The sequence below is a fragment of the Hemitrygon akajei genome, chromosome 7 (assembly GCF_048418815.1).
Source record: "Hemitrygon akajei chromosome 7, sHemAka1.3, whole genome shotgun sequence".
Classification (NCBI taxonomy): Eukaryota; Metazoa; Chordata; class Chondrichthyes; order Myliobatiformes; family Dasyatidae; genus Hemitrygon; species Hemitrygon akajei.
In genome coordinates, this window is record NC_133130.1 from 14,448,784 (window position 1) to 14,464,937 (window position 16,154).

The following is a 16,154-nucleotide window of genomic DNA, read 5'->3' on the forward strand; positions in this document are numbered from 1 at the left end:
TGGAAATAGTAAGGGACCGAGGGTCTAGTGAGATGGAGGAACTGAGGGAAATACATGTTAATAGGGAAGTGGTATTAGGTAAAATGAAGGGATTAAAGGCAGATAAATCCCCAGGGCCAGATGGTCTGCATCCCAGAGTGATTAAGGAAGTAGCCCAAGAAATAGTGGATGCATTAGTGATAATTTTTCGAAACTCCTTAGATTCTGGATTAGTTCCTGAGGATTGGAGGGTGGCTAATGTAACCCCACTTTTTAAAAAAGGAGGGAGAGAAAAACCGGGGAATTATAGACCGGTGAGTCTGACATCGGTGGTGGGGAGAATGCTAGCATCGGTTATCAAAGATGTGATAACAGCACTTTTGGAAAGAGGTGAAATCATCGGACAAAGTCAGCATGGATTTATGAAAGGAAAATCATGTCTGACGAATCTTATAGAATTTTTTGAAGATGTAACTAGTAGAGTGGATAGGGGCGAGCCAGTGGATGTGGTATATTTAGATTTTCAAAAGGCTTTTGACAAGGTCCCACATAGGAGATTAGTGTGCAAACTTAAAGCACACAGTTTTGGGGGTATGGTATTGATGTGGATAGAGAATTGGTTGGCAGACAGGAAACAAAGAGTGGGAGTAAACGGGACCTTTTCAGAATGGCAGGCAGTGACTAGTGGGGTACCACTAGGCTCAGTGCTGGGACCCCAGTTGTTTACAATATATATTAATGATTTAGACGAGGGAATTAAATGCAGCATCTCCAAGTTTGTGGATGACACGAAGCTGGGCGGCGGTGTTAGCAGTGAGGAGGATACTAAGAGGATGCAGGGTGACTTGGATAGGTTAGGTGAGTGGGCAAATTCATGGCAGATGCAATTTAATGTGGATAAATGTGAGGTTATCCACTTTGGCTGCAAGAACAGGAAAACAGATTATTATCTGAACGGTGGCTGATTAGGAAAAGGGGAGATGCAACGAGACCTGGGTGTCATTGTACACTAGTCATTGAAGGTGGGCATGCAGGTACAGCAGGCGGTGAAAAAGGCAATTGGTATGTTGGCATTCATAGCAAACGGATTTGAGTATAGGAGCAGGGAGGTTCTACTGCAGTTGTACAAGGCCTTGGTGAGACCGCACCTAGAGTATTGTGTGCAGTTTTGGCCCCCTAATCTGAGGAAAGACATTCTTGCCATAGTTCACCAGATTGATTCCTGGGATGACAGGACTTTCATATGAAGAAAGACTGGGTCAACTAGGCTTATACTCACTAGAATTTAGAAGATTTAGGGGGGATCTTATTGAAATGTATAAAATTCTAAAGGGATTGGACAGGCTAGATGCAGGAAGACTGTTTCTGATGTTGGGGAAGTCCAGAATGAGGGGTCACAGTTTAAGGATAAAGGGGAAGCCTTTTAGGACCGAGATGAGGAAAAATTTCTTCACGCAGAGAGTGGTGAATCTGTGGAATTCTCTGCCACAGGAAACAGTTGAGGCCGGTTCATTGGCTATATTTAAGAGGAAGTTAGATATGGCCCTTGTGGCTAAAGGGATCGGGGGTGTGGAGAGAAAGCAGGTACAGGGTTCTGAGTTGGATGAACAGCCAATATCATACTGAATGGCGGTGCAGGCTCAAAGGGCCGAATGGCCTACTCCTGCACCTATTTTCTATGTTTCTATATACAAAGCTGGTTGCAGGCACATTAACAGTTTTCAACAAGGGTTTCACAGGCCTAGTGCTTCACCATGCAAAGTTTAAAGTGATGAATATCACAAGGCTGGGTTGCAAGGATTCAAAGATCAACTTTATCTGCAAATACATGTATAAGGAATTTAGTTTGGTGTGGATGTGCTGGGGATAGCCCGCAAGTGTCACCCCACATTCCTGCACCAACATAGCGTGCACACAGTGCTCTGCAGAACAATACAGAACGCAACGTAACAGAACACAGCTTCCTCCAGCCACTGCCTTCCTCAACATGTTTAGCGAGGCTTCAACACAAATCTTCATCTGGTCGGTAATACATCAACTGCATTTGATTTTGCCTTGACAAGGAATAAAATGATGAATTTTATAAAAACTCTTTCTCTCTTTGACTAGTGTACCTGAACGTGACAGGAATAAGTACTTACAATATCGACTGGGACACCTTCTGTATCCGGTGGAACCCTCACAGGGAAGCTACCTCCTACCGAATAAAGCTGCGACCTGTCGATGGTAAATATAACCAAACGTGAAAGTATTTCTAATTTTAACAAGTGTAGAATTGTACAGTATCAAGAGCTCCCCTGCATGTACGACCATTCAATAGAAGAATACATTCTGGCCTGGGTTGAGTTGTTCTCTGATCTTGCCAAATTACTTGCAATCATTTCATCACCATACGAGGAGACATCGTCACTACGATACGTTTGCAAGTAAATTGCCATTATCACAGAACAACTCAACCCAACCATCAACCACCCGAGTTACACATCTTCCGAATTATTTCTAACAATCTGAACTGTATGGTGTCCGGTCCCAGTGAAAAATTCAGTTGAAAATTCTTGCTTGTGTTTTTGATTCAAGATTCTTTATTGTCATTCTTTAGTGCACAAGCATAAAGGAAAATGAAATGATTGTTACTCTGGATCCCATACAGCATAAAAAAACACTATAAGCATAGAAAAACAAAACAAGTATGAATATGGAAGCAATCCTATAAAATTCAATGTACAAGTAACTGAGTTTGGCCGTATATATATCAGATTAGCTTATATCCATAGACTGATTTTATCTACTTAAAGCAGGGGTGTCCAACTCATTTTAGGTCACGGGCCGGATTGAGCAAAATGCAGCTTCATGCGGGCCGGATCAGTCGGACGCGTGCGAACGCAGCTTTCGTTGCCTCCGTTTTTTCAGCCTGTTCTCATGTGTCTCAGTCTCTGCTATAACTACAAAGTGTTTCACTTTACAAATTCCGTTTCTTATGAAGAAGACTGCCGAGCAAGACTGCCGAATAAACACTAAAAACCCTGAAGACCCGGTACCTGAATAAACTCAGCATTAGCCATATCATACGCCATAGGCGCTTCGATTACTGGGGCCAGCTTTAATAGTAATTAGATATTATCTCGCGGGCCAAAGATAATTCCACCGCGGGCCGGATTTGGCCCACGGGCCTTGAGTTTGACATATATGACTTAAAGTGACTCTGGGTGTGGGAGTATCTATATAAAGTGCCTCTGACAGGAACTGGTAAAGTGACCCTTGACAAGAGGAACTCCTCTAGGTAGCAGCAGGGCATCTGGAGACACAGTTGGAGTGTAAGTGCCATGGATTCCTCTATTACAGCCAAATGAGCAGAGTGGCAGGAAGGGTACAGAATAGAACAGAGACCATTTTTGATTGTTGAACTTGCACTAACCTGACATAACAGGAATCCATGAATCTCACTCGCCCACCCACAACCCTGCATATTTTTGCTTATCCAGTTCTCATAGTCTGTGATCACCCTGCAGCAGACATTGCCTCTCACTGCAGGAAAAGCTTTGGATCTTTGAACTCACCATAAGACATAGGAGCAGAATTAGGCCATCCGGCCCATCGAGTCTGCTCCACCATTCAATCATGGCTGATCCTCTTTTTTCTCCTCCTCAACCCCAGTTCCTAGCCTTCTCCCCGTAACCTTTGATGCCATGTCCAATCAAGAACATATCAGTCTCTGCCTTAAATACATCCAACGACCTGGCCTTAGATAGAGCTGTTCTAGATAGCGGGGTCAAGGGATATGGGGAGAGGGCAGGAACGGGGTACTGATTGTGTATGATCAGCCAAGATCACAGTGAATGGCGGTGCTGGCTAGAAGGGCCGAATGGCCTACTCCTGCACCTACTGTCTATTGTCTATTGCCTCCACAGCTGCACGTGGCAATAGATTCCACAAATTCACCAGCCTCTGGCTGAAGAAATTTCTCCGCATCTCTGTTTTGAAAGGATGCCCCTCTATCCTGTGGCTGTGCCCTCTTGTCCTAGACTCTCCCACCATGGGAAACATCCTTTTCTCATTTACTCTGTCTAGGCCTTTCGATATTCAAAAAGTTTCAATGAGATCCCCCCCTTATCCTTCTGAATTCCAGCAGGTACAGACCCAGAGCCATCAAACGTTCCTTGTATGATAACTCTTTCATTCCTGGAATCATCCTTGTGAACCTCCTCTGGACCCTCTCCAATGCCAGCACATCTCTTCTAAGATGAGAAGCCCAAAACTGTTCACAGTACTGAAGGTGATGCCTCACCAGTGCCTTATAAAGCACATCCTTGCTCTTGTATTCTAGACCTCACCTTCCTCCTTTGTCATAGAATCCTAGAACACTACAGCAGCACAGAAGTGGCCCTTCAGCCCATTTAGTCTGTGCTGAACAGTTACTCCACCTCGATCTATTGACCTACTCCCAAACCATAGCCTTCCATCCACTTGCCTATCCAAACTTGCCATCTGACCTGCTGTGCTCCTTCAGCATTTTGTGTGTGTGTTGCTCTCAACTTCTGGCATCTGCGGACCCTTTTGTGTTTATGATTTGCTGCTCCGCCATGAATCGTTGTGCGATCTAATGTGATAAAATGGCAATCGTTATCTTTATGGTTTTATCAATTGGAGGCCCCAACTGTGGCTCAACTGAAGCCCACGTTATGTTTTGACAGTGACTCAACATAACTGAAACAGACTAATAAGATATTCCAATAGTGGAAGTAAAAGGAAGAGGATCAAATAGATTACGTTCTGGTGCCACTTTTCATTCCCAGGGACCATGGCTTGACTCCAAACCAGCTGAAAATCTTCTTTGCCCATATATGATAAATATGTTCTTTAGCTGGGTGAAGTCCCAAGGGCAGTTTGGATGCCTCTCGATCTGGACTCACTCCATCACAGTAGCCGCTTTCACAAGAGAAAAAATAAGTATACCTAAATAACAGAAATTCCAGCATCCATCTAATTTTAGCATCTCCTCTCTCAATCGTATCTCAACCCGCCCATAGGACAGTTACTGCCGGCATCTGTCCAAGCCCAGTCACCATGACTGACAAAGAATAAATATAAAAATTCTGCACTAGAAAGACTTCCGACCTTCGAGACCATCTGCTAACAGTCAAGAGGACTGTACAAAATTTTAAGGCTAGGATGGTGACTCACATAAGTGGGTCCACTTTGGAATAGTGTGGATGTTATGGCAATTAATCGTTGAGTCACAGACCATGAGAAATGTCACATCCATTAAAATGCTCTATAAATTTTACCATATGAGGTAGAATCATAGAGTCATTCAGAGCTACAGCAGAGAAAGGGGCCCTTTGGTATGTCTAATTAATGTCAAACCGTTACCTGTATCGTGATATGGTGTGGAACAGGCCCCTGTAGCCGTTCGAGCCACGCCGCCCAGCGATCTGCCAACTTAATCCTAGTCTAATCATGAGATAATTTACACCAACCAATTAAGCTACCAACTGGTACATCTTTGGACCGTGGGAGGAAACCGGAGCATCTGGAGGAAACCCATGTTGTTACGGGGAGAACAGGCAAACTCGTTACAGGCAGCAGCAAGAATTAAATCGTTATGCTAACCACTATGCTACCATGCCTATTATTCTGTCTAGTCCCATCGAACTGCACCCGGACCACATATCCCCTTACCCCTCTCATCTGGGTGCTTATACAAACGTCTTTCAGATGTTGAAATTGAACCTGCATCCATCATTTCTGCTGGCAGCTTGATCAACGCTCTCACCACCTGCTGAATGAAGAAGCTCCCTCTCAGCTCCTGCTTAAATATTACACCTTTCACCCTTAACCTGTTTCATCTAGTTAAGTGCCTGAACAACTTAACCTTGTTCCTGCAACTAAGAGCTTGACATTAAAGTTAATTCCTGCCCGGTACTGAAGGCATTAAACTGTCAGCGAAGTTATAAATGATCAGCCCACGCAGATGAATTTATGGAAACTGAATCAAAGTTTATTAAATTAAATACATAAATAAAAGAAAGCCACAAATAATTTGGGAGGAGGTTGAGGAATTCGATTGGATCAAAATGATTACGTGCGGGTAATCAGAACCACAGATTTTGTTGGGTCAAGTAGGCTGTTTCCATGTTCTAACAGAATAAGTCTGTTGGTCCCTGGGGAACGACCGGGGAGTAGGACAAATTGAAGATAATGTTCCAAGAGCAAGGCTAAACACTGGGCCAGTTAACTTTGTTTTCTCTGTGAGTACCCTTCAATGTAAAACCAGTCTGGAAACATTTGTTCGGCCTCTGATGTGCCTTAAATGATTGTGTTAAATGTGTCCTGAATTAGTCTTAAACAGACCGTGCCACAGAATTTCACGGGTATAACTCGAAAAGTTCTGAGATCATATTTGTGCTGCATGACTAGTGACCAATCAGTGGCCACTTTATTTGGCACACCTGTAAATCTGCTTGTTAATGCAAATACCTAATCAACCAATCATGTGGCAGCAACACGATGCATGAAAGCCTGCAGACATGGTCAAAAGGTTCAGTTACTGCTCAGGCCAAACATCAGAATGAGGAAGAAATGTGATTGATGTGACTTTGCCTGTGGGATGATTGCTGGTGCCAGACGGGGTGGTTTGGGTATCTCAGAAACTGCTGATCTCCTGCTATTCTCATGAATAACAGTCTCCAGAGTTTACAGAGAATAGTGCAAAAAAGAAAAAAAAAAATCTAGTGAGCAGCAGGTCTGTGGGTGAAAATGCCTTGTTAATGAGAGAGGTCAGAGGAGAATGGCCAGACTGGCTCAAGCTGACAGGAAGGCGACTGTAACTCAAATAAGCACACGTTATAACAGTGGTGTGCAGAAGAGCATCTCTGAATGCACAACATGTCGAACCTTGAAATGGGTGGGTTACAACAGCAGAAGACCATAAATATATCCCCTGATCACTTTATTAAGTATCTCCTGTTCATGATAAAGTGGCCACAAAGAGTATTTGAATAAGATTAATTGGGATTCAGTGAATTTTAGAACTTGGGCGGTAAAGTTTTTGGTGGGCTTCAGTTGAGCCACGTTCGGGCCTCCAGTCTCCAGTGAAGATTCAAATGGTTGAAGGGAAGTAGCTGTTTTTGAACCCGGTGGTGTGAGATTTCAGGCTTCTGTACCCCCTGCCCAAAGGAAGCTGTGAGATGGTGGCATGGGCCAGATGGCGGGGGTCTTTGATGATGGATGTTGTCGTCTTGAGGCAGCACCTACTGTAGATACCACCATTGTTGGAGAGTGATGTGCCCATGATGCATTCGGCAAGGTCCACCACCCTCTGCAGCTTCTTGCATTCCAGTGTATTTGAATTGTTTTACCAGACCAGATTCATTGAGGCATGTTCCTATCTCACTGGGGTATGAAGTTTACTGTCCCTGGAGTGATGGAAGGTGAGAGGTGACCTGATAGAGGTGTATAAGATGATGAGAGGCATTGATTGTGTGGATAATCAGAGGCTTTTCCCCAGGGCTGAAATGGCTAGCATGAGAGGGCACAGTTTTAAGGTGCTTGGAAGTATGTACAGAGGAGATGTTAGGGGTAAGTTTTTTACACAGAGAGTGGTGAGTGTGTAGAATGGGCTGATGGTGAGATGGTGGAGGTGGATATGTTAGGGTATTTTATGAGACTCCTGGACAGGTACACGGACCTCAGAAAAATAGACGGCTATGGGTAGCCCAAGGTAATTTCTGAGGTAGGGACATGTTCGGCACAGCTTTGTGGGCCAAAGGGCCTGCATTGTGCTGTAGGTTTTCTATGTTTCTACCCTCAGCTGGCTTAGCATGCCTGTCGAAGCTATGTACCGGGGTGTGATTGCATGTGAGAAATCCCGAGGACAACACGACAAACCCTTTAACCACAGGTACTACTGCCTAGTACCTCTCTAGACATCCAGAACACCCCATCAGAATCATTGGCTGTTTAGTATTTATATGCTAAACTGAAAATGACCTGGACAAAGATGTAACTCTCAGGCAGTAAATAGAAACTCAAACTTCAACTAACCTATGTTATCTTCGTATGCACTTGGAATGTCTGGAGAGTTATGTTACTTCCATATGGTCTCAATTTACAAAAAAAAAAGCCTATGGAACGTTCCAAACAGGAAAATGAACTGTGCCCTGAAAGCTATAATTATATTAGCTTTCATTAGCATAGTCTTTTGACATTTGCCAACTAACTTGTTAACCAATATAAAGGAAAGATGCTAATGGTATCAGAAAAGAATGCTTCATTTTGGGCTTCCATTTGAAACAACCAATTCCCACACGTGTGGGCATATACACTCAGTGAAGACTTTATCAGTTACCTCCTGTACCTAATAAAGTAGCCACTGGATGTACGTTCATGGTCTTCCACTGTTGTAGCCCATCCACTTGAAGGTTTGACATGTTGTGCTTTCAGAGATGCTCTTCTGCACACCACCAATGCCACACGTGGTTATGTGAGTTACTGTCGCCTTCCTGTCATCTTCAACAGTCTGGCCATTCTCATTAACGTGTTTTTGCCGACAGAACTGCTGCTCACTGAATGTTATTTTGTTTTTTGCTCAGTTCTCTGTGAACTCTGGAGACTTTTGTATGTGAAAATCCCAGGAAATCAGGAATACAGGGCTTGGAATGTTATGTTGAATTTGTGCAAGACATTGGTGAGGCCTAATTTGGAGTATTGAGTACAGTTTTGGTCAGCTACCTACAGGAAGGATGCATATAAAGTTGAAAGAGTACAGAGAAAATTTACAAGGCCTTTGCCGGGTCTGGAGGACCTGAGTTATAAGGAAAGGTTGACTAGTTTAGGACTTTATTTCTTGGAAAGTAGAACACTGAGTGGAGATTTGATAGAGGTATAAAAATTATGAGGGGTATTTATGGGGTAAATGCAAGCAGGCCTTTTCCACTGAGGTTGGGTGGGACTACAACTGGAGGTCATTGGTTAAAGGTTAAAGGTGAAAATTTTAAGAGGGACATGAGGGAAATCTTCACTCAGACAGTCGTAAGAGCGTGTAATGAGCTGCCAACACAAGTGGTGTGTGCAAGCTCGCTTTCAACATTGAAGAGAAGTTTGGATATGTACATAGATGGTAGGGGTATGGAGGGCTACGGTCCCAGTGCAGATCAATAGGAGTAGGCAGTTTAAATGGCTCATCACAGACTGGATGGGCCAAAAAGCCTGTGCCTGTGCTGCTGTGCTTTTCTATGACTCTATGACTGTGTCAGCAGTTCCTGAGATACTCAAATCAGCCAGTCTGGCACCAGTATTCATTGCATGGTCAAAGTTACTTGGCATTTTTTCCCCATTCTAATATTTAGTCTGAATAACAACTGAACCTCTTGACCATGTCTGCATGCTTTAATGGATTGAGTTGCTGCCACATGTTTGGCTGATTAGATATTTGCATTAATGACAGGCGCACAGTTGGACCTATTAAAGTGGACACCGTGTACGTGTATACACATACATGCAGATGAAGCAGACATCTCCACAAGGACACATAGAATTACACAGAATTTTTTAGCAATGAATACATACAGAGATGATTCATGAAATATGTAGAACAGTTCTCCAGAGCCCTGGATTTATAATCCAGCTTTCCCAAAGTGTGCCAAATATAGCTAATGATCTTGGAATATTTATTTATATATATAATTAATATTTATTTATTTATATAGCTTCATACCCTGACTTAAATGTAAATCAAAAAAAGGCTGCAAATTTGCTGATTCAGCTTGTTGATATAAATGACAAACAACAAAGGACCCAGCACTGATTCCTGCAGTACACAGTCCTCCAGTCAGAGAGGCAACCACCTATGACCACTCTATGGCTTCTCCCGTGAAGCAGATGTCTAATCCAGGGGATCCCAACCTTTTATATGCCCTGGAATCCTACCTTTAATCGAGGGATCTGTGCACCCCAGGTTGGGAACCCCTGCTCTAATTCAATTTACTAACTTGTCCTGAATGCCAAGTGACTGAACCTTCTTCACCAGCCTTCCATTTGGGACCGTCAAAGGCCATGTTAAAATCCACATAGACAATATCCGCTGCCTTTCCTTTGTCTGCTTTCCTGGTAACCCCCATGAAAAAAACTATAAGCTTGGTTAAACACAGCCTCCCATACATAAAGCCATGTTGACTTTCCCAAGTCAATCCCTGTCAAACCAAACCTCGATGTCCTGTCCCTTAGAACACTTTCCAATAACTTACCCACTACTAGCTTCAGGCTCAGCGGCCTATGATTTGCCAGCTTACTTTTAGAGCCTTACATGATAAAGGGAACATTAGGTATCCTGCAGTCCTCAGGCACCTCACCGTTGACTAAGGACAGACTGCGAAGTAATAAGGACCCAATTTTGCAACTAATATATACAACCCTGTGGATTTGATATAGGATACTACATACAAATATGAGCCTGCAGTCTTGTCACATGAAAGAAAACTAGGCCAATCCTCTTCTTGTCATTGATTATGGATTTGTTAAGAAGCTGATATATTTTACCATAACACGTAGCGTCATGGAGCGCTAGAGCACGGAAACGTGCCCTTTGGATAATCTAGACCATGCTGAACTCCTAGTTTGCCAAGTCTCATCAACCCACACCTGGAATATAGTCCTCCACACCCCTCCCATCCATGTACTTATCCAAACCCATATCCATCACTTTCACAGGTATCTCGTTCCACGCTTGCACCACAGTCTAGTTGAACAAGTTCCAACTCAGGTTCCCCTTAAGTATTTCACCTTTCACCCTTGGTGGTGGCATCCATCGGTCTCGAGAGACCATGGACCTGCACCTGGAGTTTCCAGGGCACAGGCCTGGGCAGGGTTGTATGGGAGACTGGCAGTTGCCCAAGCTGCAGGCCTTCCCCTCTCCACGCCACTGATGTTGTCCAAGGGAAGGGCACTAGGACCCATGCAGCTTGGCACCGGTGACGTCGCAGAGCAATGTGTTGTTAAGTGCCTTGCTCAAGGACACAAACACGCTGCCTCAGCTGAGGCTCGAACCAGTGACCTTCAGATCACTAGACCGATGCCTTATCCACTAGGCCACGCGCCAACACCCTTAACCTATGACCATTAGTTCTAGTTTCACCCAACCTTAGTGGGGAAAAACCTGCATGACCTTACCCACTCTATACCCCTTATTAATTTTTTATACCTCTGTCTAATCTCCTCTAATTTTCCTGTGCTTCGGGGAATAAGGTCCTAACCTATTCAAACCTTCCCTACGATTCAGGCCCACGAGTCCTGGCAACATCCTTATAAATTCTTGCTGTCCTGAGTGCTTTCGCACTCCAGATACAGTGAGTGATTATTCTTTGCTTCAATTTGTTTCTGCAGTTTATGCTGGTGGACATCAGGACGTTACGATCAATGGTGCTGATTCTAGTTACTGCTTCACTGGGCTCTCCCCGAATACTCTCTACGATGCCGTTGTATACACTCAGCTTCCAAACCTGGAGGGTCCTGGAATCAACGTGCAAGAGCGTACATGTGAGTACATGGATGCAGAGTTCAGCAGACATCAGCGACGGATCAGCCAATAAGCTGTCAGGTTAAAGGTGGGAATTAGATTGGTGTCAGTACAGATGCAGTTGGGGTATCGCTAGGACAGCGAACTGATTACTGTTTAGCGGTGCTGTACACTTCACGTGAAATTTGAATAATATTTTATTATCTTATTTGTGGTATTATTTTGATGTACCTTGTGTGATTAAAGTTGCACTGTGGTTTGGAGACACATTATGTACAGTCAGATGACAATAAACTTGAACTCGGATACTTGTTGCAAGGGGAAAGTGATTACTGATTGATGGTATGAAAAAAAGTGGATCACTGTTGGCAAAGTTACAATTTATACTAAGGACTTTGTTCAGAATAAGAATCAGATTCATCATCACTGACATATGTCATGAAGTTCTTATAACTCAACAAGACCTCATAAAAAGGTCTTTGTTTATAGATAAATAAACAGAGACCCTTTATGATGCTTGCATGGTACACCCCCCCAGGGAATTGAGTGTTTTATTGGTAATACCAGCCATATATTAATATGAAGTTTGTGAATCCCCAATGCTTGTATTTTGTGTATTTTCTGTGTGAATACTTTTTTCAGTTTTGTTAAAAAAAAAAGGGTGGGATTTCTCCATGACTCAGCTCTTGAAGGGCTGTCCCAGAGTAAACAGATCAGACAAATTCAGAACGGGACAAAACAATGGTGGTGGTAGGAAGCATTTCTCTATCAGAATCAGGTTAAATATCACTGGCATATGTCATGAAATTTGTATTTTTCAGCAGTATTACCATCCAATACATAAAAATGTGCCCAATAAATTTCAGTAAGACGTGTTGTGGCCATCACTGAGATGTGGCTAAACGATGCATGTCTCTGGGAGCTGAGTGTCGAAGGATACACAGTGTATCGGAAGGATAGGCAGGTAGGTAGAGGGGGTGGCGTGGCTTTAATGGTAAGAAATGATATTAAATCATTAGAAAGAGTTGACATAGGATCAGAAGGTACAGAATCTTTACGGGTTGAGCTAAGAAATTGCAGGGGTAAAAGGACCCTGATGGCAGTTATCTACAGGCCTCCAAACAGCTGCAGTGATGTGGACTACAGATTACAACAGGAAATAGAAAAGGCTTGCCAGAAGGGCAGTGTTATGATAATTGTAGGGGATTTTAACATGCGAGTGGATTGGGAAAATCAGGTTGCACTGGATCTCAAGAGAGCGAATTTGTAGAATCTCTACGAGATGGCTTTTTAGAACAGCTTGTTGTTGAGCCCACTAGGGGATCGGCTGTACTGGATTGAGTATTGTGTAATGAACCAGAGGTGATAAGAGAGATGGAAGTGAAGGAACCCTTAGGAGGCAGTGATCACAACATTATTGAGTTCACTGTGAAATTTGAAAAAGAGAAGCCGAAATCCGATGTGTTGGTATTTCAGTGGAGTAAAGGAAATTACAGTGGCATGAGAGCGGAACTGGCCAAGGTTGACTGGAAAGGGACACTAGCGGGAAGGACAGCAGAGCAGCAGTGGCTGGAGTTTATGCGAGAAGTGAGGAAGGTGCAAGACAGATATATACCAAAGAAGAAGACATTTTCAAATGGAAAAAGGATGCAACCGTGGCTGACAAGAAAAGTCAAAGCCAAAGTAAAAGCAAAGCAGAGGGCATACAAAAAAGCAAAAATTAATGGGAAGACAGAGGATTGGGAATTTTTTAAAAGCTTACAAAAGGAAACTAAGAAGGTCATTAAGAGGGAAAAGATGAACTATGAAAGGAAGCTAGCAAATAATATCAAAGAGGATACTAAAAGCTTTTTCAAGTGTGTAAAGAGTAAAAGACAGGTGAGAGTAGACACAGGACCGATAGAAAATGATGCTGGAGAAATTAAATGGGAGGTAAGGAGATGGCGGAGGAACTGAACGAGTATTTTGCATCAGTATTCACTGAGGAAGACATCAGCAATATACAGGACATTCAAGGGTGTCAGGGAAGAGAAATATGTGCAGTCACAATTACGACAGAGAAAGTACTCAGGAAGCTGAATAGTCTAAGGGTAGATAAATCTCCTGGAGCAGATGGAATGCACCCTCGTGTTCTGAAGGAAGTAGCAGTGGAGATTGCGGAGGCATTAGCAATGATCTTTCAAAAGTCGATAGATTCTGGCCTGGTTCCAGAGGACTGGAAGATTGCAAATGTCACTCCGCTATTTAAGAAGGGGGCAAGGAAGCAAAAAGGAAATTATAGACCTGTTAGCTTGACATCGGTGGTTGGGAAGTTGTTGGAGTCGATTGTCAAGGATGAGGTTACGGAGTACCTGGATGCATATGACAAGATAGGCAGAACTCAGCATGGTTTCCTTAAAGGAAAATCCTGCCTGACAAACCTAGTGCAATTTTTTGAGGAAATTACAAGTAGGCTAGACAAGGGAGATGCAGTGGATGTTGTGTATTTGGATTTTCAGAAGGCCTTTGACAAGGTGCCGCACATGAGGCTGCTAAACAAGATAAGAGCCCATGGAATTACGGGAAAGTTACATACGTGGATAAGGTGTTGGTTGATTGGCAGGAAACAGAGAGTAGGAATAAAGGGATCCCATTCTGGTTGGCTGCTGGTTACCAGTGGTGTTCCACAGGAGTCCGTGTTGGGACCGCTTCTTTTTACGTTGTATATCAACGATTCGGATTATGGAATAGATTGTGGCTAAGTTTGCTGATGATACAAAGATAGGTGGAGGGGCCGGTAGTGCTGAGGAAACAGAGAGTCTGCAGAGAGACTTGGATAGATTGGGGGAATGGGCGAAGAAGTGGGAAATGAAATACAATATTGGAAAGTGTATGGTCATGCACTTTGGTAGAAGAAATAAACGGGCAGACTATTATTTAAATGGGGAGAGAATTCAAAGTTCTAAGATGCAACTTGACTTGGGAGTCCTCATGCAGTATACCCTTAAGGTTAACCTCCAGGTTGAGTCGGTGGTGAAGAAGGCGAATGCAATGTTGGCATTCATTTCTAGAGGAATAGAGTATTGGAGCAGGGATGTGATGTTGAGGCTCTATAAGGCAATGTTAAGATCTCACTTGGAATACTGTGTGCAGTTTTGGGCTCCTTATTTAAGAAAAGATGTGCTGACATTGGAGAGGGTTCAGAGAAGATTCACTAGAATGATTCCGGGAATGAGAGGGTTAACATACGAGGAACGTTTGACCGCTCTTGGACTGTACTCCTTGGAGTTTAGAAGTATGAGGGGGGACCTCTTAGAAACATTTCGAATGTTAAAAGGCATGGACAGAGTATTTGTGGCAAAGTTGTTTCCCATGGTGGGGGAGTCTAGTACGAGAGGACATGACTTGAGGATTGCTGGGCGCCCATTCAGAACAGAGATGCGAAAAAAATTGTTTTAGCCAGAGGGTGGTGAATCTGTGGAATTTGTTGCCACGGGTGGCAGTGGAGGCCAAGTCATTGGGTGTATTTAAGGCAGAGATTGATAGGTATCTGAGTAGTCAGGGCATCAAAGGTTATGGTGAGAAGGTGGGGGAATGGGACTAAAGGGGAGATTGGATCAGCTCATGCTGAAATAGCGGAGCAGACTCGATGGGCCGAATGGCCGACTTCTGCTCCTTTGTCTTATGGTATATATTACAATAACTAGTGCAAAAAGAGAGCAAGGAACAGTATCAAAAATAATGGGGTAGTGTCCATTCAGAAATCTGAAGGCAGTGAGGAAGAAGCTGTTTCTAAAACGTTGAATGTGTGTCTTCAGGCTCCTGTACCTCCTCCTTGATGGTAGCAATGAGAGGAGGGCATGTCCTCGGTGATGGGGTTCCTTAGTGACAGATGCCACATTTTGAGGCGTTGTCTTTTGAAGATGTCCTTGATGCTGGGAGGCCAGTGCCCATGTCACAGCTGGCAGTGTTTACAGCCTTCTGCAGCTTCTTCCAATCCCGTGCAGTGGCCTCTCCATACCTAACAGTGATGGCTCCTCCATGTTGAAATGAAAACAGGCTTGATGCTTAGTCCTGTCAACTTGCTTCTGCACTTGAGCAGTAAACTGTTCCTAATCCATGGTCTGAACCATTCCACGTTTGCAACAGGCACTACTGTGGCATCCCCATCTGAACATTTCATGATCTGAGTAAAGGAGAATAAGAAGTAACTTGTCAGGGGTTGATAAGAGGCATAGATCGAGATGACAGCCAGCAAATTTTTACTGGGTGGAAACAGCTAATACAAGGGGGCAAAATTTTAAGGTGATTGGAGGAACGTAGAGAAGGGATGTCAGAGGTAGGTTTTTTACAGAGAATCGTTGGTGTGTGAAATGCCCTGACATCGGTGATGGTAGAGGCAGATACATTAGGGGCATTTAAGATACTCTTAGATGGGTGCATGGGTGAAAGTTAAATAGGGGGTTATGTTGGAGAGAAGGGTTCGATTGACCTTGGAGCAGGTTTAGCAGTCGGCACAGCTACCTACTCACCTACTGCCCATTACACCACTGGCATTTAGGGCAGCAATGAAGGTCCATCATCTCTGGCGGTGCCCAGGACTTCCTTCGTTGTGTCAGTAGCTTGGTTTTCACTACTGTGAATCATGCAAGTCCCAGGTGGAGTCTCAGGAATACTGTTGCAT

General features: G+C 43.7%; 1 protein-coding gene across 3 annotated transcripts in view; it reads left to right on the forward strand.

Annotated features, from left to right (window-relative positions):
• The window catches only part of col12a1a (collagen, type XII, alpha 1a), a 367,155-nt gene that overhangs the window by 223,295 nt on the left and 127,706 nt on the right, over positions 1-16,154 (forward strand). For all 3 annotated transcript variants that reach the window (XM_073050421.1, XM_073050420.1, XM_073050422.1), the window contains 2 exons: positions 2,089-2,205; positions 11,359-11,511. In XM_073050421.1, the coding sequence (XP_072906522.1) occupies positions 2,089-2,205; positions 11,359-11,511 (270 nt within the window). The remainder of the gene's footprint in view (positions 1-2,088; positions 2,206-11,358; positions 11,512-16,154) is intronic.